This window comes from Eptesicus fuscus, chromosome 17, assembly GCF_027574615.1.
Source record: "Eptesicus fuscus isolate TK198812 chromosome 17, DD_ASM_mEF_20220401, whole genome shotgun sequence".
Lineage (NCBI taxonomy): Eukaryota > Metazoa > Chordata > Mammalia > Chiroptera > Vespertilionidae > Eptesicus > Eptesicus fuscus.
In genome coordinates this window covers 3,245,918-3,270,073 of record NC_072489.1, presented here as the reverse complement: position 1 = coordinate 3,270,073, position 24,156 = coordinate 3,245,918, and the positions used below count along the sequence as shown (strand labels likewise).

At 46.9% G+C, this 24,156-nt stretch overlaps 1 protein-coding gene across 3 annotated transcripts in view; it reads left to right on the top strand.

Annotated features, from left to right (window-relative positions):
* Positions 1 to 24,156, top strand: part of LOC114234283 (anthrax toxin receptor-like) — a 95,968-nt gene that overhangs the window by 44,783 nt on the left and 27,029 nt on the right. For all 3 annotated transcript variants that reach the window (XM_054728750.1, XM_054728749.1, XM_054728751.1), the window contains exons 2-7: positions 9,782 to 9,853; positions 10,310 to 10,375; positions 22,491 to 22,572; positions 22,675 to 22,708; positions 23,700 to 23,779; positions 23,857 to 23,925. In XM_054728750.1, the coding sequence (XP_054584725.1) occupies positions 9,782 to 9,853; positions 10,310 to 10,375; positions 22,491 to 22,572; positions 22,675 to 22,708; positions 23,700 to 23,779; positions 23,857 to 23,925 (403 nt within the window). The remainder of the gene's footprint in view (positions 1 to 9,781; positions 9,854 to 10,309; positions 10,376 to 22,490; positions 22,573 to 22,674; positions 22,709 to 23,699; positions 23,780 to 23,856; positions 23,926 to 24,156) is intronic.

The window sequence follows — 24,156 nt, the reverse complement described above, 5'->3', positions numbered from 1 at the left end:
ATTGATCAGACCATCAAACCTCAGAGGGAAGGTAGAGGAGGGTGGGGTATAGGGGAGAGATCAACCAAAGAACTTGTATGCATGCATAAGCCTAACCAATGGACATAGACAACAGGGGGGTTAGGGCATAAGTGGGGGGGAGGGTTGGGCGGAGGAGTAATGGGGGAATAAGGACACATATGTAGCACCTTAATTAATAAATAAATTTAAAATAAATAAATAACTCAGTAAACATCCAGAAGATGCAAATAAATAAATAAATAAATAAATAAATAAATAAATAAAGTACATTTGTCTAATATAGTCACCCCAGCTCTCTTTGGGTTTTTATTTGCCTGGAATATCTTTCCATCCTTTTACTTTCAATGTATTTGTGCACTTACATCAAAAGTAAGTCTCCTGAAGACAACATACACTTAGATCATTTTTTAAAATCCATCCTGCTGAATTACACCTTTTGTCTGGATGGTTTAATCCAGTGGTCGGCAAACTGCGGCTCGCGAGCCACATGCGGTTCTTTGGCCCCTTGATTTTTTAGCAAAGTCCAGCTTAGGAGTACCCTAATTAAGTTAATAGCAATGTACCTACCTATATAGTTTAAGTTTAAAAAATTTGGCTCTCAAAAGAAATTTCAATATTTGTACTGTTGATATTTGGCTCTGTTGACTAATGAATTTGCCGACCACTGGTTTAATCTATTTACACTTAAATTAATTACTACCTGGAAGGACTTACTTCTCCCATTGTAGTTTTTGTATGCATTCTAGCTTTTTCCCCCTTACTTTCTCCATTTCTGCCTACTTATGTGCTTACTTGAATTTTTGTAATGAAAGGTTTGATTTCCTTTTAATTTTTTTTATGTATATTCTATTATAGATACTTTTAAAATAATTATTAGGAATTAACTGTAACATGTCAAAGTTATAGCACTCTAATTAGAATTGATATCATCTTAATTTCAGTCATATATAAACTATACTTCTATGCTGCTTCAGTCCACGCCCTTGTGTTGTCTGTTTCATAAATTACATCTTTACAAATAAGTGCCCAATAACATAGACTTCTGACTATAATGCATTTTAAAATACATAGAAAATAAAAGCTCATGTTACAAACCAATATTTTAAAAGCAGTTTTTGTATTTATCTTTACCAGAAATTTTTTTATGTTTATATGGCTTCAAGTTATTATCTAATACCCTTCTGTTTTAATCAAAGGGACTCCGTTTACCATTTCTGTAGGGCAGGTCCAATAGAAATGAACTCCTGCAGTTCTGTTTATCTGTGAAAAACCTCCATTTCCCCCTCACTTATGAAGGACAACTTTTCAGAGTATGATATGCTCACTTAACTTTTTTCTTCTTTTAGCACTTTAATTATATCTTTTAGTGCTCTCTGACCTCCAAGGTTTCTGATGAGAAATAGTCTTATTAAGGATTGCTTGTATGTTACAAGTCTCTTCTCTCTTCCTGCTTTTAAGATTGTTTCTTTATCCTTGTTTTTCAATAGTTTGACTATAATGTATCTTGGTATAGGTCTCTTTAGTTTATTGCAATTGGATTCATTGCAGTTCTTGCAGTTATAGATTCAAGTCTTTCATCCAATTTTGCACATTTAGGACTGCTATTTATTCGAATAAGGTTTCTGCTTTTTTCACTTATCTCCCAGGATCTTCACAATGTATATGTTGGTCTATTTAAGGGTGTACCACAGGTTCCCTAGATGCCAATTATTTTGTTTTTATTATGGGTTGTTTCTGCTCCTGACATTCAGTAATGTCAATTTTCCTATCCTCAACTTCATGGATTCTTTTTTCTTACTGCTAAAATCTGTTACTGAACCATTATAATGAATTTTTAAATTTAGTTATTGCACTTTTCAGCTCCAGAATTTCTATTTGTTTTTTTTTAAATAATTTATGCTTCTTTGTTAGTATTGTCTTTTTGTTCCTATATCTTTTTAACAATTTTCAACATTTGTGTGTCTGTATTTTCCCTTTCATCTGAGCAAATTTAAGATGTTTTAAAGTCTTTGTCTAGTAAGTCTGGTGCTTTGACTTTCTCAAGCATGGTTTCTGTAAATTTATTTAGTTCCTTTGAATAAGCAATGCTTTCCTGTAAAATTTTATGTTTTCTGATTTCTTTTGCTGGAAATTGTTTTTAATGTGGTAACTCTAGAAATCAGAATGCCATACAGATTACTAAGGCATTTTTACTTTTGTTTGTTATTTTAAAGTGTGTAGTAATTGATTTTTTTTCTTTCCAAACTACTTTTGCAAAGAATATTTCTTGTTATGTATAATTATTGGTGTTTCTGATCCTTTAGCTCATACTCAGCTAATGTTTCAACAGAGATTTCCCTGAACACCTGAAATTGAAACAAACATAAGAACACACTGCAAAAATATTAATTACTTATAGCAGCCACCACTTCCAATTTTGAAGAAAGTTTATTGATGCCATAACTGGTTTGGCTCAGGGGATAAAGTGTCAGCTCAAGGACTGAAGGGTCTCAGGATTAATTCCAGTCAAGGACACATTGAAAAAAAATGAAGAAAGTTTATTGGCTATGTATTTATTTACCACTTAGCTAGGTTTGCTCAGAGCCTAGGGATCAGCCAAAAGTGAAAAAATTAAGGAATCTCAGGACTTTTCTGAGCATGCTTTTGGCCTGGTTATATGTGTGGTTTTCTAAATACACCTTTGTTTACATCAGCTTCTGTTCATCCTAAGTGACTCTAACCAAGTTAGATGAGATGTACACAATGTTTTTAGTAAGGTCTACACTGTTCTGTCTAGTTCAAAAACAGGGATCTGGGTCACAGATCAATACTCAGACTGCCACCATGTCAGGAAAAGAGTGGAGGAAGGGAGATAAAAATGCCACAAAACTTTCCTAACATTCTGAAATTCCTATTTCTTAATTGTGCATTTGCTTGTTTTAAACCTTTTGTTTTCTAGAGGTCCTACAAAGTTGGTGCATACAGCACATAGTTGTTTGTCCAATGTATCAGTGTGGGAAATGAAGGCTTACAGTTTCAGAATCTACCATTTTGTTGACATCATTTACGCTACTAGTTGTTTACTTTTGCTATATATTTTATTTTTTTAAATTTATCTTTGTTATTAAAAGTACTAGTGGCCTGGTGCACAGATTCATGCACATTGAAAGGAAATTAATTAGAAGAACTGTAGCTCAGGAGTAAATCTGATTTGGGGCCGACAGTGCCCCAGCAACAACATAACCCATGGCCAAAGGTGGAATCGTGCAGCCCCATGAAGAACTGGGCTCATTCCTCTCTGGTTCTGGGGTGTATCACCGAAGAACTGCTGCTGCCAAGTCACCCCAGCTTGGCAGCTCCTGCATTAAGCGTCTGCCCCCTGATGGTCAGTGCACAACATATGTACTGGTTGGATGATCGGATGGTTGGATGGTCACTTAGCCTTTTATATATATAGATTACAGATGGTTCCCTAATTCCTCCATTGACTATCCCTCCTCGCCCAGCCTTCACCACACTATTGTCTGTGTGCATGGGTTATGTATATATGGATATAAGTTCTTTGGTTAAATCCTTCCCAACCCCACCCTCCTTACCTCTGAGATCTATCAGTCTGTTCTATGTTTCTATGTCTCTAGATTTATTTTGTGCATTAGATTCCACATATGAGTGAGATCATGTGATACCTGACATTATCTGACTAGCTTATTTTGCTTAGCATAATACTCTTCGGGTCCCTCCTTGCTGTCTCAAAAGTGAAGAGATCCTTCCTTTTTGCAGCTGCATAGTATTTAATTGTGTAAAATATACCAAATCTTTTTTATCTACTCTCTACTCTAGGCACTTGGGCTATTTCCAGATGTTAGCTATTGTAAATAGTGCTATTATGAACATAGGGTGCATGCATCATTTCTGATTGGTGTTTTGGGATTCTTTGAATATATTCCTAATTTTTTTCTTATACCTTCACTTTCAACCTGTGTGAGTCTTTTGTTCTGAGATGGGTCTCTTGTAGACAGCATATATCCATTCAGCTAACCTATATATTTTGATTGGAACATTTAATCCATTTACACTTAAGGTTATTATTGATAGATATTTATTGCTGGTTTTATTCTTTATGCTCATATTATCTGTCTATTTCTTCTTATTATTACAACAGTCCCTTTTACATTTCTTGCAATGTTGGTTTGGTGGTAATACATTCCCTTAGCTTTTTTTTGTCTATGAAGCTCTTTATTTTGAATGATAACCTTGCTGGATAAGTAGTCTTGGTTTTTGGATCCTTGCTTTTCATTATTTTGAATACTTCATACCACTCCTCTGGCCTGTAGAGTTTCTGTTGAGAAATCAGCTGACAGCCTTATGGGATCTCCTTTGTAGGTAACAAATTGCTTTTCTCTTGCTGCCTTCAAGATTTTTTTTCTTTATTTTTTAGCATTTTAATTATGACGTTTCTGGGAGTAGGCCTCTTGGTTCTTGTTGCTTGGACTCTCTGTGCTTCCTGAACTTGTGTGATGTTTTCCTTCACTAGGTTAGGGAACTTTTCTGCCATTATTTCTTCAAAGAGGTTCTCTATCCGTTGCTCACTTTCTCTCCTTCTGACACTCCTATGATGTGGATATGGTTACATTTCATGTTGTCCCACAGCTCCCTTAAACTGTCCTTCTGTTTTTTTAATTGTGGTTTTTTTTTTGTTTTTTGTTTTTTTTTTTGGTTCTCTGATTGATTTTTTTTCTCCCATATCTTCTAATTTGCTGATCTGATCCTCAGCTTCCTCTAATATGCTGGTTATTCCTTCCAGTGTATCCTTTATTTCTGCTATGTCATTCTTCATTTCTGACTGATTGCTTTTCATAATTTCTATATCTTATTCTAAACTCTATATCTGATAAACTGCTTATCTTCATTTCATTTAGCTCTTCTGAAGAATTCTCTCATTCTTTTATTTGGGGATTGTTTCTTTGTCTCCCCATTGGCTGCCTGTTTAGGTTTGTGTCTATGTATTAAGTAGGTCTGCTGTGACTCCAAGTCTTTGTAAGTTGGCCTTATGTAGTAGGTGACCTGTGATCAACAGACTTGAGTGCTCTAATAATGTCCCTTGTGTGTGTTGTGTAGGCCCTCCTGTTATAATTGTGCCTTGATTACTATTGGCTCATTCATGCATGGGCTCAACCCTCAGGTTAGCTGACAGAGTGGCTCGATACCCAACATAGTGTGTAGGCTGCTGTGCAGGTGTTTATCACACAAAGTTGAATTCACCTCAACAGGGTTTGGAGATGTCAGTATCTCCCTGTGGATATACTGCTTGTGAAGCTTATTGAATCCTGCTCTGTTGTTGTCTGGAGATGGTCACTGTGTTTATTGGAATTGGGCCTCTTTGGAGGGTCTCTGGTGCAGGACTTTTACAGGCACTGTTTGCTGTTTGTAACTGTCCTTGAGTACCGTGTTTGGAGCTATCAATGATTCTCAGCTTGTGGCTCCCTCTGGGGACTGAGTGTGTGTGGAAAGGACTGAGCTGAGCACCAAATCTGATTTTTCTAGCCCCAGTCCCAGAAGAAGATCAGGCAGAGACTTCAGGCAGCCAGAGATCTGCCTCTGCCTGAAGGCTGATTGTTAGTCTCAGTCACTTAATAAGCCTCAAGCTGTAGACCTCAGCAGGGCATAAAATCTACAAAGTGGGGTGAAAGGGTTTCCAATGAATGGGGCAATTTATGCCTCCCAAGCAAAAGCTGCACTAATGGGAAAGTTCTGAGAAAGAGGGCTACTGCAACATGGGGGAATGAGTCAGCACAGGGATTCTGGTGGCTGTCTTCTAAGCTCTGTCTCCAGAGCCACCAAACCCAGATTCTCCTTATGCAGCTCTAGTCCTCCCTTTGCGGGAGTCCAAAGTGAGTGGCTACAAACAAAATTTAGTGCAATGCCTCTTTAAGGGGGTGCCTGTGTTTCTAGCCATCTCTCCTTGCCAAACAGAACCCTTGGAGCTTTTTACAGGCAGATGTTATGTTGGCACCTTTTCCAGTTCTTTTACTCTGGGTTGGGGAGCCCAGCTTGGGATTTAGACCCAAGACTTCTCAGTGGGAAACCCCCATACCTGAGCTATCCCTCCAGAACTTCAGCAGCTGCCTGTGGGAACCCAGCCAGCCCTTTTGTGCCTCCTCACTTCCTATAAGTCTTAATGTGGTCTCCTATTTATGACCTTGATGATAAGGATTCTCTCAAGCTAGCCTTTAGTTAGTTATTCAGGATGATTTGTCTATATTTTAATTGTAATTCCAGTTTGGTTCTAGGAGAATGACAGTTTACCTTCCACTTAATCTGGCACCATCTTGAAATCTATGCTATTGCTACTAGTTTTCTCAATTTTATTTTTACATTTAAAAGAAAATGCTTGACAATACATTTAAAATCAAGCAATTACAAAATACATAAGAAAAACTTCAGGCTCTTGCCCTTCTCCTCCCCACTTCTTATTTCACTCCCCAGAGGTAGTTACTGACTAAATTTTATATTTTTCTTCTTGTATTATGATCATGTTTATAATACTACTAGTGGCCCAGTTCACGAAATTTATGCAAAGGGTGGGGGTGTTGCTCAGTCTGGCCTGTACCCTCTCCAATCTGGGACCCCTCAAAGGATGTCCTACTGCCAGTTTACAGGGATTGGGCTTAAACCAGCCATTGGATATCCCTCTCGCAATCTGGGACTGCTGGCTCCTACCCGCTCACCTGCCTGCCTGCCGATTGCCCCTAACCACTCTGCCTGCCAGCCTGCTCACCCCCAACTTCTCCCCGTTGCTGGCCTGCTCACCCCCAACTAGCCCCCCTGCTGGTCTGTTCACCCCCAACTGCCCCCTCCACCAGCCTGATCACCCCCAGTGGTCTGCTCACCCCCAACTACCCCCCCCCTACCAGCCTGATCACTCACAACTGCCATCCCATTCTGGCCTGATCACCTACAACTGCCCTCCTCTCTTGGCCTCTAACTGTCTCTACCTCGGCCCTGCCACCATGGCTTTGTCCAAAAGAACATCCAGAAGGTCTCCCAGTCTAATTAGCATATTACCCTTTTTATTAGTATAGATAGAGGCCTGGTGCACAGGTGGGGGCCAGTTGGTTTGCCCCCCGGCAACCCTTGGGGCATGGGGCAGCCTGGGAAAGGGGCCTGTAGTGGTTTGCAGACCAGTCATGCCCCCATGGGGTAAGGGTCCCTGCTGGGGTGATGTGGCCAGCCTGGGTGAGGGGCTGAAGGCTGTTTTCAAGCTGGCCACACCTCCTTCAGGGTGGGGGTTCCCGCTGGGGTGCCTGGCCAGTCTGAGTGAGGGGCTGATGGCTGTTTGCAGGCTGTCCCAGCAGGGACTTTTACTCCATGGGGGCATTGCCAGCCTGGGTAAGGGGCTGAGGGCCATTTTCAGGCTGGCCACAGCCCCTTCAAGGTAGGGGGGTCCCGCTGGGGTGCCTGACCAGCTTGGATGATGGGCAGAGGGGTGTTTTCAGGCTGGCCACACTCTCTTCAAGGTGGGGATCCCCACTGGAGTGCCTGGCCATCCTGGGTGAGGGGGCTGATGGCTGTTTGCAGGCTGGTCAAGCCCCACAGTGGGGACCCTCACTCCATGGGGGTGTGGCCAGCCTGGGTGAGGGGCTGAGGGCCATTTTCAAACTGACCACTGACCACGCCCCCCAGCAACCCAAGATCCTAGGCCCTCCTTTTTTTTTTTTTCCAGCCCCTCCTTCAGCAGAGGCCAGCGCAGGCAGGAAGCTTGGCTTCCTCCATTGCCGGGGCCATCTTTGTTGGGTTAATTTGAATACTTGCTCCTGATTGGCTGGTGGGCATAGTGGAAGGATGGTCAATTTGCATGTTTCTCTTTTATTAGTGTAGATGCTTGTACTGACAGATATGTCTTGCTATTTGAGGTTCACACATTTTCTATTGACTTCACACTGGGGAGGAGGAAAATTTAGCTCTCTTATAGCTTGATTAACCTGTATAATCCTTCCCCACATGCTTCACTTTTCCCAGAATAATTATAGCACTAGAATTTTTTGGCCTCAAGCTTTAGTAGTAGAGATATCCTCAAATGTCTGAAGATTCTCATCTCTCCATTCTCTTTTAAGAGTGGGGCTTAAAGCTTTGGAGCGCTTTTTGCCAGAAGCCCATGTGATTGTTCTGTCCCATATTGCCTCCTTCCACTGCCCATGAGAACTTGTGTTCTAGAATCTAGACTTTCCTTCAAAATCATCCCAGAATAGGTGGGGGAGTTTGAAGACTCGTGTTTTCTACATATCTTCTCTGGAAAATCCTCTTCACTCAAGGAGAAAACAAAGGAGAGGAATAATACAAAAAAGAGTTGGAAATGTTACCAATAGGGAGGAAAGGAGTTGCCTTACACGTAAATGTGGAGATTCTGAGAGGAAGTCTGTATTGTGAATGGATTGACAGAGTCTAGTGCTTTGCTATCCAGCAATGTTGGTCACAGCAGTGTCCCTTATCTGTCAAGTAAAGTGGGGAGAGCAAGGATTTTGCAGCTACATCAAGATTTAGATCCATGTTAGCTAAGGAAATTTTGACAAAATCCTTGACATGTTAGAGCCTCAATTTTCTCATGAGTAAAAAATAGAAATAATGCTAATAACATAGGGTTGTTTTGGCATTGGAAATCATGTATGTAAAGTGTATGGTACATAGATGCTCCATAAATGATAATCCCGATATTATTAGGATACGCTTTCCTTAGTTTCCTCAGCATCGGTGACAGTTTTAGATGCAGCCTGGAGGGGGATAGAAGGAATATTATAGATAGTAAGGATGCTATAGGATAAGTGGGAATCACACATATAAACATGACATTAAAATTATTTATGGGCATGGTGATCACTGGAGGTGAGGGAAAGAGCCTCCTTGGTGGGTTCCTCTGACTCACATGCCATACAAAATGTATAAGCCAAATTTTATAGTAAAAGAGCCCATTTGCCATCTGTAAGACCTTCAAATGTATATAGTCAGTGAACCTCATATTTGCCTTCCCTAACCTGGAAGTATGCCAACCTTCAGAGATGTAGGATTGCTAAGACTTCTGAACTCTGGGCAGATAGGACACATGTAAGTGCTTCCTACTGAGACAGAAACGATGCGGTCATGACCCCATCACCCTTCAGCCTCCTCTCTTGCCATTTAGTGACTAAAGTGTGAGCAATCGGAGTGAAGACCTGAAGGGAGGGGCAACAGAGGCCGGCAGTTTCCTGCTGCTCAGAATCGTTGAGAGCAGCACAGAGATGCCCTGACTGTGGTTAGCCCTCTGGCAGAAGTGCTAGAAAAGGCCTTTCATGTCCAGAGTGTCTCAGCTTTGTGGGCCGATAGGAAAGAATGGGAATAAAATGGTCTGAGAGCACATCCTCCCTGGCCTCAGGCCAGAGACCCTGTTCGGGTGTCAGTCAATGAGGTCCAGGAGAGCCCAGGTATTAAAATCAGAATGTGTTTTTCAATCGACCCATCCTCCCTCATTCCTCATCAAGTGGTCCCACCTAATGCGACCAACCATCCAGGTTTGCCACCCAAGCTCCCTCATCCCAGCACACAGGTCTGGTTGTCACCTCCCCACAACTCATGTTGCTGAAAGCCACCACAGGGAGACCTAGAGAAGTCTCTGAGGGGTGAGCCTGGCTTCAGCTACACGAGGTGGGGAGTATATTGTTAAAGGCCCTGTGGGAAGGTTGGGAGGCAAAAATCTGCCTGCTTGATGGAATCCTGTCATCCCTCAACCTCTGGTCTCCTTTGTTTTCAGATCAGACAACATGAGAGACAGCTGGGAGGAAATCTACAAACCTGTGGAGGAAATGGTGAAGAAGTACACAAAGTACGGTGGGCGCTTTCCTCCCCCGTGGAGGCCACAGCGGTCTGACTCGGTGGGCATGGGGTCCCTCTAGTCAGGAGCACAGAGCCAGGGCAGCATTCTGAGCGGGCAGGACAAGTCACACTAGTGCCATCAGCTCTGGCAGTTTGTGTGGCTCCTTCCTGGAGGGCACGCAGGGCACAAGGGAAACGGTCTGTGCTTGAGGTACTCCAGATTAGGAAACAGGCAAACCAGAGACAGCGCACCTGAACATGGACAAATGGCGTCGAGGGCCAAAGGAAAAGGGCAAAAAGTTTACATAGCAACTTAAAAAGCAAGTCTTCTCAAAAAATGTAAACTAGGTCCCCCCAAAACGGAGAAATTCTGAACAGCGTAGGTGTCATGCACCCCTCTGGCTGCTCATTAGGATCATTCTGAGCCTCTGTTTGTGTCATCTCACGAGGAGTGCTTCGTCCCCAGCCCCCAACTGAGGATGTCCTTCATCACTTCAGATGGCCAAGTCATCATGAAGCCCACCTCAGACAGGTAAGTGCCGCTTAATCCCCTAAGGCAGGCCCAGTGGGCCAGGCTGAAGGGAGAGCCAGCGAGTGAGGGGTTCCCTGAGACAGAAGGGGGAGCACACTGGTGTGCAGGTTGGGCTGGGCTGAGCTCCCCTTAGTGCCCACCCTGGCCCCAGCCCCAGCCCTGAGCCCCCTCTGCACCTAGCTGTACTGGACCTGACCGCCCCTGTCCTTCTAGACCATCCCTGCCCTGAGTCCCCCCCTCCCTTTTCTTAGCACAGGCTGGCTGTGAGCAGTCCTGGGATCTGGCACCAAGAGGCATGGTCCTTTATGAATGTGGCCTGTGTCTGCACCTGCTGTGCTCTCTCACTCTCTGCCCTGGCCAGTGGGCTTGGGATCGGGACAAAGACAGAACCAGAAAGGAGGTGGTTTTTGCATTGAAGGAACAGGCTTCAGTGTGTGTGTGTGTGGGGGGGGGGGGGGGGGGAAGGGGACTGGGTCCTGTGGTGTGTCTGAGGCAGGAGGCCCTGAGTTGTGAGCAGCAGGTAGGCGGGGTGTTTGAGGAAGGCTGCCAGCCTTGCATCCCAGGTGGGCCGTGGGCAACCCCATCATGGTGCCCACACCTGACGGTGGGAAGTTATGGAGCTCTGAGCAGCTGGGAGGCCGAGATTCCCATGGACACACAAGAGTGGAACCAGGTTCAGAGTGGGTGAGGCCCCACAGACAGTGAAGGACGCTTAGGAGAGGCTGCAGCCCAGGATTTGTGGCACAGGGTGCTGTGCAGGCCCTGGGAGAGAATCAGGAGCAGCAGCGCGATGCAGGGACAGCCAGGCTGCAGGAGCGGGTGAGGGCCAGCGCATGGCCACAGCACCCGGCATCCAGCTCGAGGAGGAGCAGGAGGGCCTGGCTGCCCTCCCGACAAGGGGAGGGAAGGCGTGGTTCTCATTCGGTGTGTGGCTTGTGTTTAGGACAGGGAGACCTGGGTGGGGTTCAGGTGGGTGAAAGCAAGTCCATGGGCAGGGACTCTGGAGGTGGCAGGGAGAGTGGCAATGGGCGCTGGGCCTGGGCCTCCGGGGGAAGAGCACCTCCTAGGGGACAGGGAGACCACTGCCTCCTCCAACAGCTGGGGCTCAGGGCCTGACCAGGATGAGCTGTGGGGGGCCCCTGGAGGACACCAGGTCCTCTCTGGAAGGTGAAGGCGGGGCCACCTTCCAGGGGGTGCCAAGAGTGTGAGATCCTGGGCGTGGGAGGCGACACTGTAAGAGAAGGTCTTCTAGAGGCAGCGGAGCCAGGCTCCTTCAGCAGCAGAGCTGGGAAGGGGGCTGGCCGGGCAGCGCCAGGGAGAACAGCTCAGGAGAGCAAGGCCGGGCAAGCTGGGTCCTGGGCCAGAGCTGGGAAGGGCTGGCAGGGCAGCGTGTGTGCGCTGCTGTGGGAAACACACAGACCTTCCAAAGTGTGGTGAGCATAGGGGAGGTGTTTATGCTGCGCTGGACAGGGCCTGGCTTGGCCTCGCTGGCCCCTCCCCGCTGGGCTGTGCCAGCTCGCCCCCAGGGCAGCATCTCTTCTGCCTGCAGTGAGACACCGGCCTTCGGGTGCAGACTCTGCTCTGCCTTCTATGGCAGCTCCTCCCTGTCCCATTGGATCAGCCTGAACCTTAGCCCCCAGCGCATGCCCCCACCTGCCCTGCAGCCTGCAGAGGACTGCTCTTCCCTGCACGGCAGACCCAGGGCCTCTTCCCCAGCGCTGCTCTTGTTCTCAGGAGGCCAGGAACCTCGCACTCGCACTAAGCAGCTTGACTACTTCCTGTAGTCAAGCCATCCAGCTGCCGTCAGGCCTGCCTGCAGTATCTGCTGAGTTAGGTGAATTTCTCACCTGCAGTGGCTTTACCTGGGCCCATGCCCTAGGCTTCAAGGCCTATCTCAGTAGCCCTCCTACTCCTCGCAGGCTAGAATGTGTGGGGGTTCCGCAGGGGTGCAGAGGCAACCTTATTGCTCCCCGTCTGCTCTTCCCAACCACCAGTGATGATAGGGTATGGGCCTGACACTCCAGTGCCATCTATTTTCAGAGCTACCAGGCTTTCTCTATGGCACTCTTATTGGCTTCAAGTCTTAAGAGTCTAGACAGGGCTCTTTAAAACATGATACTCCAGTCAAAGTTTTCAGTCAATAAAACTACTATTGGAAACTGGTTTTATTGAATTTATGCAAAGAAATGCATTGCCATGATTCATTTATTAAGAATTGCTAAATTTTGAAGGGATCATATAGGGAGAAAAATGCACTAGCCTGCTTTAAGATCTTCTGATTTTTCTTGTTAGTCCTTTTTATGGACTTTCCAGAGTAATATTTTTCTAAATGTAATATAATAAAACAGTAACTGTCTTTAAGTTACAAGAAGAAATTTAAAATGCACCTGTACTCAAATAGACAGTTACAGCTGTTAAGGTTCCTCCTACTTGACTAGTCCTTAAACTACATATAGTCTCTGCGAGGGGTGACATGCCCTCTCAGAACGGACTAAGGGAGTAGCTCTTCTACATGAATTTTATTCCTTCACAGGGTCTCACATGTCACAGGACCTCACAGGGTCTGTAATTCCTGTGACAGAGGGCTGGTACTCCGCTTCCTTCTGTTCCAAACAGGTCTCACCCACTTTCCTAAAGTTGAGGTTTGTGCCACCCCTGACATGGGTATGGTCACACAGGCCTGCAAGACAGCACGCAGCCTGTCCACAGTCTTTCAACAGGAGAGCATCAGCTCCCAGTTTTCTTTATAATTGGGACCAAAACCTGATGGGAATCCTTCCCTGCCTATTTGGGCAACTGCCCTCTTAGCAGCTAAGCACCCTTTATTTCTTTTGGGGTTCAACCCCAAATAACCCCCTTCCAGGACAGCTAACATATGGCCATAACAATGGCACTCAGTGTAGGAAACTGGACACTTCGCCAGTTACTCCCAAAGACTATCAAGGTCTGTCGACCAACACAGGTCTATAGTAATTGCTGGCAGTTGCATTCAAATCTTCAAGAGAATCAAAGGTTAATATAACATAGTAGTGGCCCGGTGCACGAAATTCTTGCACAAGTGGGGGGGGGGGCTTTCCCTCAGCCTGCCTGCATCCTCTCCAATCTGGGACCCCTCTAAGGATGTCTTACTGCCAGTTTACAGGGAACAGGCCTAAACCAGCAGTCGGACATCTCTCTTGCAATCCAGGACTGCTGGCTCCTAACTGCTCACCTGCCTGCCTGCCTGATTGTTCCTAACCACTCTGCCTGCCAGCCTGCTTGCCCCCAACTGCCCCCCTGCTGGCCTGCTCACCCCCACCTTCCCTCCTCACTGGCCGGCTTGCCCCCAACTGCCCTCCCCACTGTCCTGATCACCCCCAACTGACCCCCACTGATGGCCTGCTCATCCCTAACTGGCCCCCCTGCTGGTATGCTCACCCCCAACTGCCCCCCACCAGCCTGATCACCCCCAATGCCCCCTCCCCACCAGCCTGATTACCCACAACTGTCGTCCCTTCTTGGCCTCTAACCACCTCTACCTTGGCCCCACCACCATGGCTTTGTCCAGAAGAATGTCTGGAAGGTCTCCTGAAAGATCTCCCAGTCTAATTAGCATATTACCCTTTTATTAGTATAGATAGAGGCCCGGTGCACGGATGGGGACTGGCTGGTTTGCCCTGAAGGGTGTCCTGGATCAGGGTGGGAGTTCCCTTAGGGTGTGGGGTGGCCTGGACAAGGGGCCTGTTTGCAGGCTGGCCACGCCCCCATAGGGTGAGGGTCCCCTCTGGGGGTGCCTGGCCAGCCTGGGTGAGGGGCTGAGAGCTGTTTTCACGCTGGCCACACCCCCTTCAGGGTGGGGGTTTCCACTGGGGTGCCTGGCCAGCCTGGGTGAGGGGCTGATGGCTGTTTGAAGGCTGGCCAAACCCCTCAGCAGGGACCCTCACCCCATGGGGGTGTGGCCAGCCTGGGGTGAGAGGTGAGGGCTGTTTTCAGGCTGGCCACACCCCCTTCAGGGTGGAGGTTTTTGCTGGGGTGCCTGGCCAGCCTGGGTAAGGGGCTGAGGGCTGTTTTCAGGCTGACCACAGCCCCCGGCAACCCAGGATCCCAGCCCCTCCTTTTTTTTTTTCCCCTCCAGCCCCTCCTTGAGTGGTGGCCAGGGTGGGTGGGAAGCTTGTCTTCCTCCATTGCCGAGGGCAACCCAAGCCTCCTGCTCACTCCAGCTCTGTGGCCGCCACCATCTTTGTTGGGTTAATTTGCATACTTGCTCCTGATTGGCTGGTGGGTGTAGCGGAGGGATGGTCAATTTGCATGTTTATCTTTTATTAGTGTAGATTACATAATGATGTATAATGAAGTATACAGTGGCCATATCAGGCAGCTAAATCTTATGCCATTAACAATGATACATGGTAGGGCTATATAAAACATGTCTGAGAGAGGGTGACTAAAGTCCACTGTTGATCCTCCTTATATAAAGTAAAACTGTTCTTGACTCTCTGAAGTCATGTCTATTGAGAAGGCATCAGCCAAGTCCATCACATAGGCCATTGCTCTAATGCCATGCAGAGTGATCCATGCACTTCACTACAACCAACACCTCAGAGTGTAGCAAGGGAGTCACCTTGCTCAGTTCTCTGCAGGCCTGTCAGGCTGTGCGTGGCAGCTAGTTCTTCTCTCTAGCCATAAACACAGTCTGTCTCTGGTTCAGGGAGGGTGTCTTCTATCAGCCCTCATCTGTTAACCCTGTTTACCAGTTGTAGGCAAGTAACCCTGTTTACGTGCCATCCTTGTCTCTTGCTGCCCTTTGGCTTTAAGCTGCCAGCCTAAAACAGCCAGGGCTGCAGCTAGAAACAACTTTGCATATTGCAAAGTACTCTGGAGGCTGCAACCTGGGCATCAGGCCCCCACCTTCCCACCTGTCGCCTTTGTGGCAGAGCAGCGACCAGGCCTCTCCCAAGGGGGTGTACTGGAGGGGGACATAAGCCCTTCCTCTCCCAGCAGCAGCAAATACTGGTAGCTGCTGTTGTAGTTCTGAACGCTTTTAGCACATTTGCAAACAGAGAGCTTTCACTAGCTCCATTGCTGGCTGCTTTTACAGATCCCAGGGCTCACCGCTGGTCTCCCTTTAACCAGTAAACCAAATGCTTAAGTCTTTCATTGCGTGTTGTAAAACACTTATAACTCACTGGGCAGCAACGTGGGTGTCGGGTCACTGGCATCCCCAGCTTCTTGCTGCAGCTTTTGCTTCTCCAGGTGGCTACAGGCAGCTTGGGTGTGGATAGCAAATGGCACTGATTGGATTTCTCCTATTAGTCTTCCTCAGTACTTTGATATAAGTTATTTACCCTTTGTTTAGGGAGGCAGAATGCAAATTATTTAGTTTTCCTGGCTTATTGGCCTGTATTATTTAATTTATTTCCTTTTAATATTTTTCTTCTCCTTCTGATTACATACATAACCTTTATAAATTTTATATTTCTAAATTAACCTTTAAATTTTCTATGTCCTTCAAAAATGCATAACCATGCCACAGACCTTCCATTAACTATTTTTACTTTAATATTTTTTCTTTTTGCTATATCTTCAGTAACTTGTACTGGCCTTTTCTTTCTTTTTTTCTTTAAAATGTATTAGAATTCCTTATTCTTAGAAACCTCAGTCCTTCAATGATTACCAAAAGGTAATCAGTCAGCATTTCTTAGATTAGCATATATGAACTATGTTAGTTTTCTCTTTTAGCCTTTCTTATTTTTAGGTACATAGATATTCTGATTTTCTTTCAACTGCTTTTCTGCACTTCTATATTACTTGGGTGCCGGTTGGCTGAGACTAGGGGAGAGAGGCGGGGGATGGCGTCTGCAAAGAGAGCAGGGAGAGATAGGTTTTTTGTTGTTGTTGTTTTTGTTTGTTTATTTTTTCTGGCTTCAATCCGCTTTGCTGACAAAAGGGTCTTCTCCTACTCCACGTCTCCTCTGGCTATAGGAGCTATGCCCTGTTCAAGGCTGCAAGCTCTCTGTAAGATATCTGCTAAGTACAATAAGTCTTTCTCTACCCTGCTTTATTCTCTTTAACCCTTTAGGATATGGATCTTAGGGTTCCCTGAACCAGCATGGAGGCCTTAAACAAAGGCTCCTTTTCCCTGGTAGCCATTGCCGACTTTTAAATTGCCCCTCCCCCTTCTTTTAGTCTAGCTAATCAGCTGAGACAGAGTTTTAACTTTTTTTTTGCTCCAACTCCTTTTGCAGCCTAGAAAAGCTGGCTTCTGATGGCACAGTGGCCTTATCGTGGTTGGGACCTTATTAAGATAGCTCTTCTCCTCAGGGGGAGCCTGGGGTTGTAAATCACCATCTTGGCTGTTCCTTTCTATCATCTCTGAAAAGATTTATTTAAATTCTTTATTATACTTTAATAACTTTGAGATTTGGTCTTGACTATAGAATTAATCCTTTTCTGGTCAGGCCAATAAAATATTATATTTTAAAGTTCCTTTATTGAATATTTTGATGTCCAGCAATCTTATTTTGCTAGGCTCAGAGCCAGAAACCTCCTGCTTCTTTGTTTAAAGTGAAAAGACTCCTTTTTTTCTTCTTCAGTTTTTATCTTCCCACCTCTCCCCCTCCCTTGTTGCATTAACTATTCCCTCTGTCCTTGGCAAGAAGAGATAAAGGGAGCTGTAAATAACTCTTTGTTTAAATCTCCTTGAGATTTTTATGACTTTACAACTCTTTTGCAAATAGTTAACTTTAGAACTCATTTTTTTTCCCTCTCTTGCTTCACCTAACAAGTAGTGAACTTGCCTGGGTTGCAATCTTTACAAATTTTATACCTTTAAATTAACCTTGGAATTTAAAATTTTAACCTAACATAATAAAACTATAAATCACGGAAGAGCAAATTAAAGTCTCTACTGTACAAACATGGACAGAAATTTCATTAGCTAAGTAGGCTACTTCCCTCTGTGACAGAGAGCAAGAATGACCCTGAGAAAAGAATTCTTAGCAGCTGCTTGGGACACCTGCAGTCTGTCATAGCATTCAGCCTCACCATACACAATTAGGCTCCCCCCTAAAGAGGGGTTTGCCCTATCTTCTAACAACTTAAACAACAGAGAGAAATAAGAAATGCTCTCATGTGTACAGTCAGACAGCACAAAGTAGCTTTCACTTTACACAGGCTCTCACACTTACATTCATACACCAGACACCAGACACCAGACAGTCTGAGTTTTGACTTTCACCCACAGAAAGTCCCTGAGGCAAATATTTTGCCTAAGTAGTGTTCAGCTACTTTTTCTGCCCCTAAAGGCGTGCCTGAACTTGGACTCACTTTAGTAGACACTCACCTAAGTGTTTAAACAGTCCACGTGACTTACCTGAGGAAGTCATATAACTTCCCAGAAGGTGATCAAACTTCCCTTCCACTCTCTCGGAGTGGGTCTGACTGCTTGGGGTCCCTACATTACCATTTCTGTTGACAGGTACAGAAGTGTCCGTCCACTTTCTCCAGATGCTGGCCAGAGTCCCACAGTTCAATTCTGCTAAACCAGCAGAGCAGTGCCTCCTGGAGGCTTATCTGGTGCCCTAAGGCCCCAAACCCAGCCCACAGAGGCCTAAAAGACCAGTGCAGTTGGGCTTCATGGTCAGGGAATCAGATGTTACAGACGACCAGAGAAAACCAAGCAACACCCAGAAAAAATGGAGCTACACTGTTTATTATGCATGTGGGCTCAGAGAAAGATTTCAAATTCTGAACCAAAACATGGAAGAAACACTCCCCTTTTATATCTTTCCAGCCCTTTGTCTTCCAAATAAGGGTTTTTCCAGTCGCCTTTGCAAGTCGTTAAAGAGCCCCATGTGCTGGGGCCTTGAGACCACAACTAAAGGCCTGGCCTGGCACCAGCACTGATAACTCCGTCTGGGTATAGTTTATGGCCTCTCTAAAATGGGAGTAAACAGGTCTTGCAGGACCAGACATTTAAAGGGGCAGTGGCTAGACTATAGGCTAATAGGAATGTGCATTAAGTTAATGGTACAGATTCAGATTGCTAGTCCCCCCAAAATGTCTCATTTTCCCCATCACAAACACAGAGGAGGAAAGAAATCGCTTAGAAAGATACCGATTCACCTTCCTCCAAGGGATAAGGGCAGGAGCAAAGAAGCCTACAAACATGGCAAAGACCTCTGAGGCCTTACAGAAACCAGATGAGATTCTGGCTGACTTTTGTGAGAGACTCTATAAAGCCTACAGGGTCTACACTCCGTTCAACACAGAGGCCCCTGAAAATCAATACATGGTCAATGTTGCCTTTGTAGGACAGGCTCAAATCGGCATTTGACAAAAGCTCCAGAAATTAGAGGGATACGCTGGAAAGAATGCCACTGAATTACTGGAAATCACCCACAAGGTCTTTGTAAACTGTGACCGTGCTGCCAGGAAGGAGGCAGACCTGAAGGATGAAGCAGAAGATGGCTCTCCTAGCCGTGGCTTTGGGGAACCCAGCCCCACCAGGGACAAAACCACAACAGAAATAGCGAAGAAATAAAGAACCAAAAAGAAAAGTGCCCCTGAGACAAGACCAAGGTGCCTACTATAAGGAATCCGGACACTGGAAGAATGAGTGCCCCAACCGTCAAAAAGGAAAACCAGGAACTTCCGCTCTACCCAGCCTCTGCTGGCCAGAACTACCAGAGGCCAATCTGGTTGGCCTGGCAGGAGTGGACTCCGACTAGGGAAGACTGGACTCTATCCAACTTGGCCCCCACAAGCCCATAGTCAAAATGAAGGTTTGGAGTCAAACAATAAACTTTATGGTGGACACAGTGCCTGAACACTCTGTAGTGATGCAAAGGGTAGCACCCCTATCAGGATGGAAAGTAAATATCATAGGGGCTACCAGGACCACAACCCATAGACCATTCTGTGGCCCTTGACAATGCTGGCTGGGGGGCCACCAGGTGGTTCATGAGTTCCTGTATAAACCACTGCAAAATCCCGACCATGTTCTGTACACAGACTGCAGTAGTTTCATGAGTGAGGGCAAAATATATGCTGGGTATGCAATAGTTTCGAATTCTGAAACTTTGGAAGCAAAGGCCCCTCCTGAGGGATGGTCTGCCCAAAGAGCAGAACTGTGGGCACCAGTGAGGGCATTAGAACTTAGCAAGAATAAGCCGGCCAACATATATACCAGTGATGGGCAACCTTTTGAGCTTGGTGTGTCAAACTTCACCAAAAAACTGAGCATAACTCGGGTAGTGTGTCACTTTGAGGAAAAAACTAACTCCAAGACTCTAGTCGCAAATGTTTCATCCTCAGGAGCAGCAAATGTTTCATCCTCGGCATGCGGCCACGTGTCATCAGGAATGGCTATGCGTGTCAGTGCTGACATGCGTGTCATAGGTTCGCCATCACTGATATATACTGACTCTCACTCTGCCTTTGCCACCCTACATATACATAAAACTATATACAAGGAAAGAGGACTCCTTACAGCTGGAGGGAAAGGAATCAAAAACCAAAATGAAATCCTGAAACTGTTAGAGGTAGTCTAGGAACCAAAAGAGGTGGCAGTCATCCACTGCAAGGGACACCAAAAAGGAAAAGACTCAGTGTCAGAGGGGAACCGTTGGGCAGACACTGCAGCTAAACAAACTGCAAGAGAACAGGAAACACCATCCAAAATCATGCTGGCCCCAGAACTACCTACACCCCCACAATATACAGCTCAGGCACAGTAAGAGGAAGGAAATATGACCAAGGAAGGATGGTGGATACTCCCAGTCCACAGAATTGATGTACCAGAACAAATAGCCCACCATGTGGTCCTCCAGCAGCATGAACTCACCCAATGGGAAAAAATGCTCTAGAAGCCTTATTGAGCCAGTACTGCCTGATTGCTCAACTTCCGTCCCTCTGCACCTTGGTCTCCCAACGCTGCCTTCTCTGTGCTCACAACAATGCCAGACAAGGCCCCATCAGGCCCACCTAGAATCCAGCGCTGTGGCCAAGCACCCTTTAAAGATCTAGAGGTAGACTTCACTAAAATAGGACCCAACAAGGGAAATAAGTATCTCCTGGGTTTTGCCTGTGCTTTTTGGGGCTGGGTTGGGGCTTACCCCACACATACAGCGGCGGGGGGTGGGGGTGGGGGGGCGCAAAAATAGTAACCAAAGCTCTACTAAGAGACATCATCACAAAATATAGGATGCCATTGACTATGGGATCAGACAATGGCCCAGCCTTCGTGGCAGAAGTGGTGCAGCAGGTTGCTAAGACTCTAGGCATCCAATGGAACTCACACGGCCCACCGGCCGCAAGGGAAAGTAGAATGCATGAATCGGACCCGTAAGAGGCTATGGCAAAGCTATGTCAGGAAACCAGCCTGCCTCTGGCTCTCCTGCGGGTACATTGTCCCCCACGGACAAAGACAGGGCTCTCCCCTTTTGAAATCCTATATAGCCCACTGACTAGCTCAAGGGAGACATAAAAGAACTAGGAAATTTAAAAATTCAGAAACAATTGCAAGACTAGGAAAAACTGTCCTTAAGGTACATAGATGGGTAACTGATGGAATGCCCATTTCCCTGGGAATAACTGTGCAACGGGCCCTGATTACTCATACTAACCACTTCCTCCCCAAACTGCACAGATACCCAGAAGCTTAGCATGTAAGGTAGAAAGAACGTCTAGTGTACCCCTCAGACCAACCTGGAAAGGGCCCTATTTACTCATACTAACCACTCCCACAGCCTTAGAGTTACAAGTCTGAACACCTGGATCCACCACTCCTGGGTGAAGGCAGCTCAACTAAGGATGGCCAATCTGAATGAAAAAAAAACAAAAAAAAAAACAACACAACAACAGCAACAACCAGGACAATCCTCTGCAAATCACCCTAAAGAAGTCAGTAAAGCCTACTCATCGGTCTACACAAAAGCCTGAGGACTCCATCAGTAGACCCGATAGTCACCACCTGCTGGACTGGTCCAGGCCTGGACCCTGTATCCTTACTTACATTTCTCTGTTAGCAATATTGACAGGTTTTCTCCTCACCCTTCTTGTTTATTGTTGTCCAGACCAAAATAAGACTATCTCTTTCACTGTCACTAATCTCTGTCACTGAGACCTCCGGCTCCCCGCAGTGTTCCTGCCAGGAACCTGTCTATACAGGCTTAGAGCCCCCAGGGAACTAGCGCTACCACCCCCCTTCCCCGTCTCTATAGAGCATATCTCAGAAAGCTAAATACTCCAAGCTAGAACTTTGTCAGCTACACTTTTAAGGTTAATGATGTTCTCTAAATCTACTAAAGGCAGCTTAAGAATTACAGAACCACTCCCCTCCCCCCCCCCCCCCCCCCCCCCCCCCGGCATCTGTAATCTTGCTAGTTTCTAAGCCTGGTGACTTTGAGAAGCAGGGGAGGGGGAGGGCTAAGTGCGTGTGCACTTGGCACTCTCTGGCCCTGGTCAGGGGACTTCACCCTTGGCACACATAAGGAACTGAGCCCTCCCCCTGTAGCCAAGGCAACAGGCCTTCAGCAAGATGCTGCTTGGAAGTCATCTCTGTCAGGGACAGGGACTGGTGGCAAAAGCAGCTCCTGAGGTCTGGACCCCAGAGGGTCACTGCCCCCCCCCCCCCCCCAGCCTGCACTGAATGCCAGGGCCCCGGCAGCAGGCTCCTACCCAGCTGCAGATGCAGCGGGAGAAACAGCCCAGAGCACTGGCAACCATGGGCGGGCAGGCAGCGCTGGCATAGAAATGGGAGAGGAAGGCCGCCCGCCCCGCGGCTCTAGAGGGGGCTGCCTGAGGAGGGTCCAAGCTCTGCTGGATTGCAGCGCCCGCCCCTTCCTTTCCAAACTGCATCAGGGACCCAGAAGCTGAGCATGTAAGGTAGAAAGAATGCCTAGAATGTGTGTGTAGGCCATATATGGGAGACAAAGAACCTAGGGATATATATAAGGCAAAAACCCACAGCTGGAGAGGACTGCTGAGCTTGCACCATGCAAATCCACAGGCCTTTCCGGAACCTCCCAGGGCGTGTGGTGTGTCGCTTCCCACGGCCTGCTTTCTGCCATAACAGGGTGTTTATACCTGTCCGCTCCTCATGCCACCTCTACCCTCTTTTAAAATTGTTTTCCAGAAAAGCAATACAGGATGGTCTTAGCCGTCTTCGAAATATAGTGCCTTCAGGAGCACTAAACATGGAGCTCGGATTTAAAAAGGTACGGACTGCTCGCGCTCTATCTAGTCTGCTTTGTCAAGTTCTTAGACTATTTTTGGGGTATCTCACTGCTCTCCCCCAACATTCCTTCATTTTGTTGCAGGCAAATGAGCTGATTCAACCAGTGTACAAGAAAGGTAAGCTGCCTGCAGACTTCATGTGGTCATGTCCAGGGTAGAGCAGGCAGGGCCTCCCTGAGGTCTGCACGCAGACCCTCCTTGGCCACTTCCCAGCGCTGACACTGCAGCACACACTTTCCCACCCTGTGCTGCAGGCTCCTCTGTGCAGCGAGGATAAAAGCCACCCCGTGAAGTCTCTCAGAGCTGCATGGGATCCCCTGGGTGCATCTTGGTTCTTATTAAATATGAGGTGCTTGACCTACACTGAGGCTGCACGAAAAGGCAAAAAGCAAAAAGCAAAGCCGGGGACCTAGGACACAGGATTCAGTTTGCAGAAGAGAGAGCCAAGGTGGGGGCGGGGGTGGAGGGCCCTCGCTGGCCGCACAGTTCTGGCTATGACTCCTGTCGTTCAGCTTCTTCCCTTTGGTTGACTGTTCTGTGACAGTGTCTCCAACAGAGGCAAAGGCTTGTGTTCAGCCGGAGCCATCTTCGTTTGGACAATAGGGTCGCAGCTGTAGTCAGGAAAGACATGTGGACCTGGTTGGGAACAGGTTGAGCTGGGCGCGGGATCTGCTGCCCACGTGCCTCTGACCTTGAGTGTGAACCACTAGAGTGTCCACGGGCTCTGTCTGGAGCCGGACCCGGGCCTTAGACTCAGAGGGTCTGGCTTCTCCTCCCTTTGCTCATCGGAAAGGCTGTGCTGTCCACTGAAACAGCTGGAGTTGCCTTTCAGGGCAAAGGCTGCACATCTGCTAGCAGTGAGAGCTCAGTAGGAAGAGGCCTGAGCTGGGCTCAGTCTCCCCATCTGGAATTTAGGTCCTGAGTTAAGGCTCCTCCTCCTCCCAGAGTGGGCGGCAAAGCCCTCCTGGAGCTGGAGATGGTGGATGAATGGGTTTGAGCGACCTTCTTCCCAGAGGAGGAGGTGTGGGGAGCAGTGCTGTGGCCCTGCAGCCTGGGGCAGGTCACTCAGATACCTTTACCGACCAGGCCAGGCCTGCTTCTCCTGCAGACAACAAAGCTGCCAGCCTCGTTATCAGCATGATAGGGGGAACGATGCCGGAAGAGACACTCTTCGGAACTAGGAGAGAAGTGAGTCCAGTCCAGAGTTATCAGCTCTTGGCTCCATGTATTTTGGTGATTTATATGCAAAGCCTTCTTTCTCTTAGGCTAACAAGGCTCGGAATATGAAGGCCAAGGTTTACAGCGTGGGTTTACAAGACTATAGCCGAAGGCAGGTAATTCTGAACAGGTAACAAGGGTCGCACAGGAGCCCATTTGGGGAACAGTCCCAAAAGCAGTTTTCCTTCGGTAGCCCAAAGCATATTTCTCTAACTCCCCGTAAGTGTTTGCACAAAGGAATGGCACTGCAGAAATGGGAACAATGTTATGTAAAACTTTCAACAGGGGTGCCTGTAAGAGCATTCCCCTGCCCACCCTGAGGCTGGGCTGCTGGTGACACCAGGGTC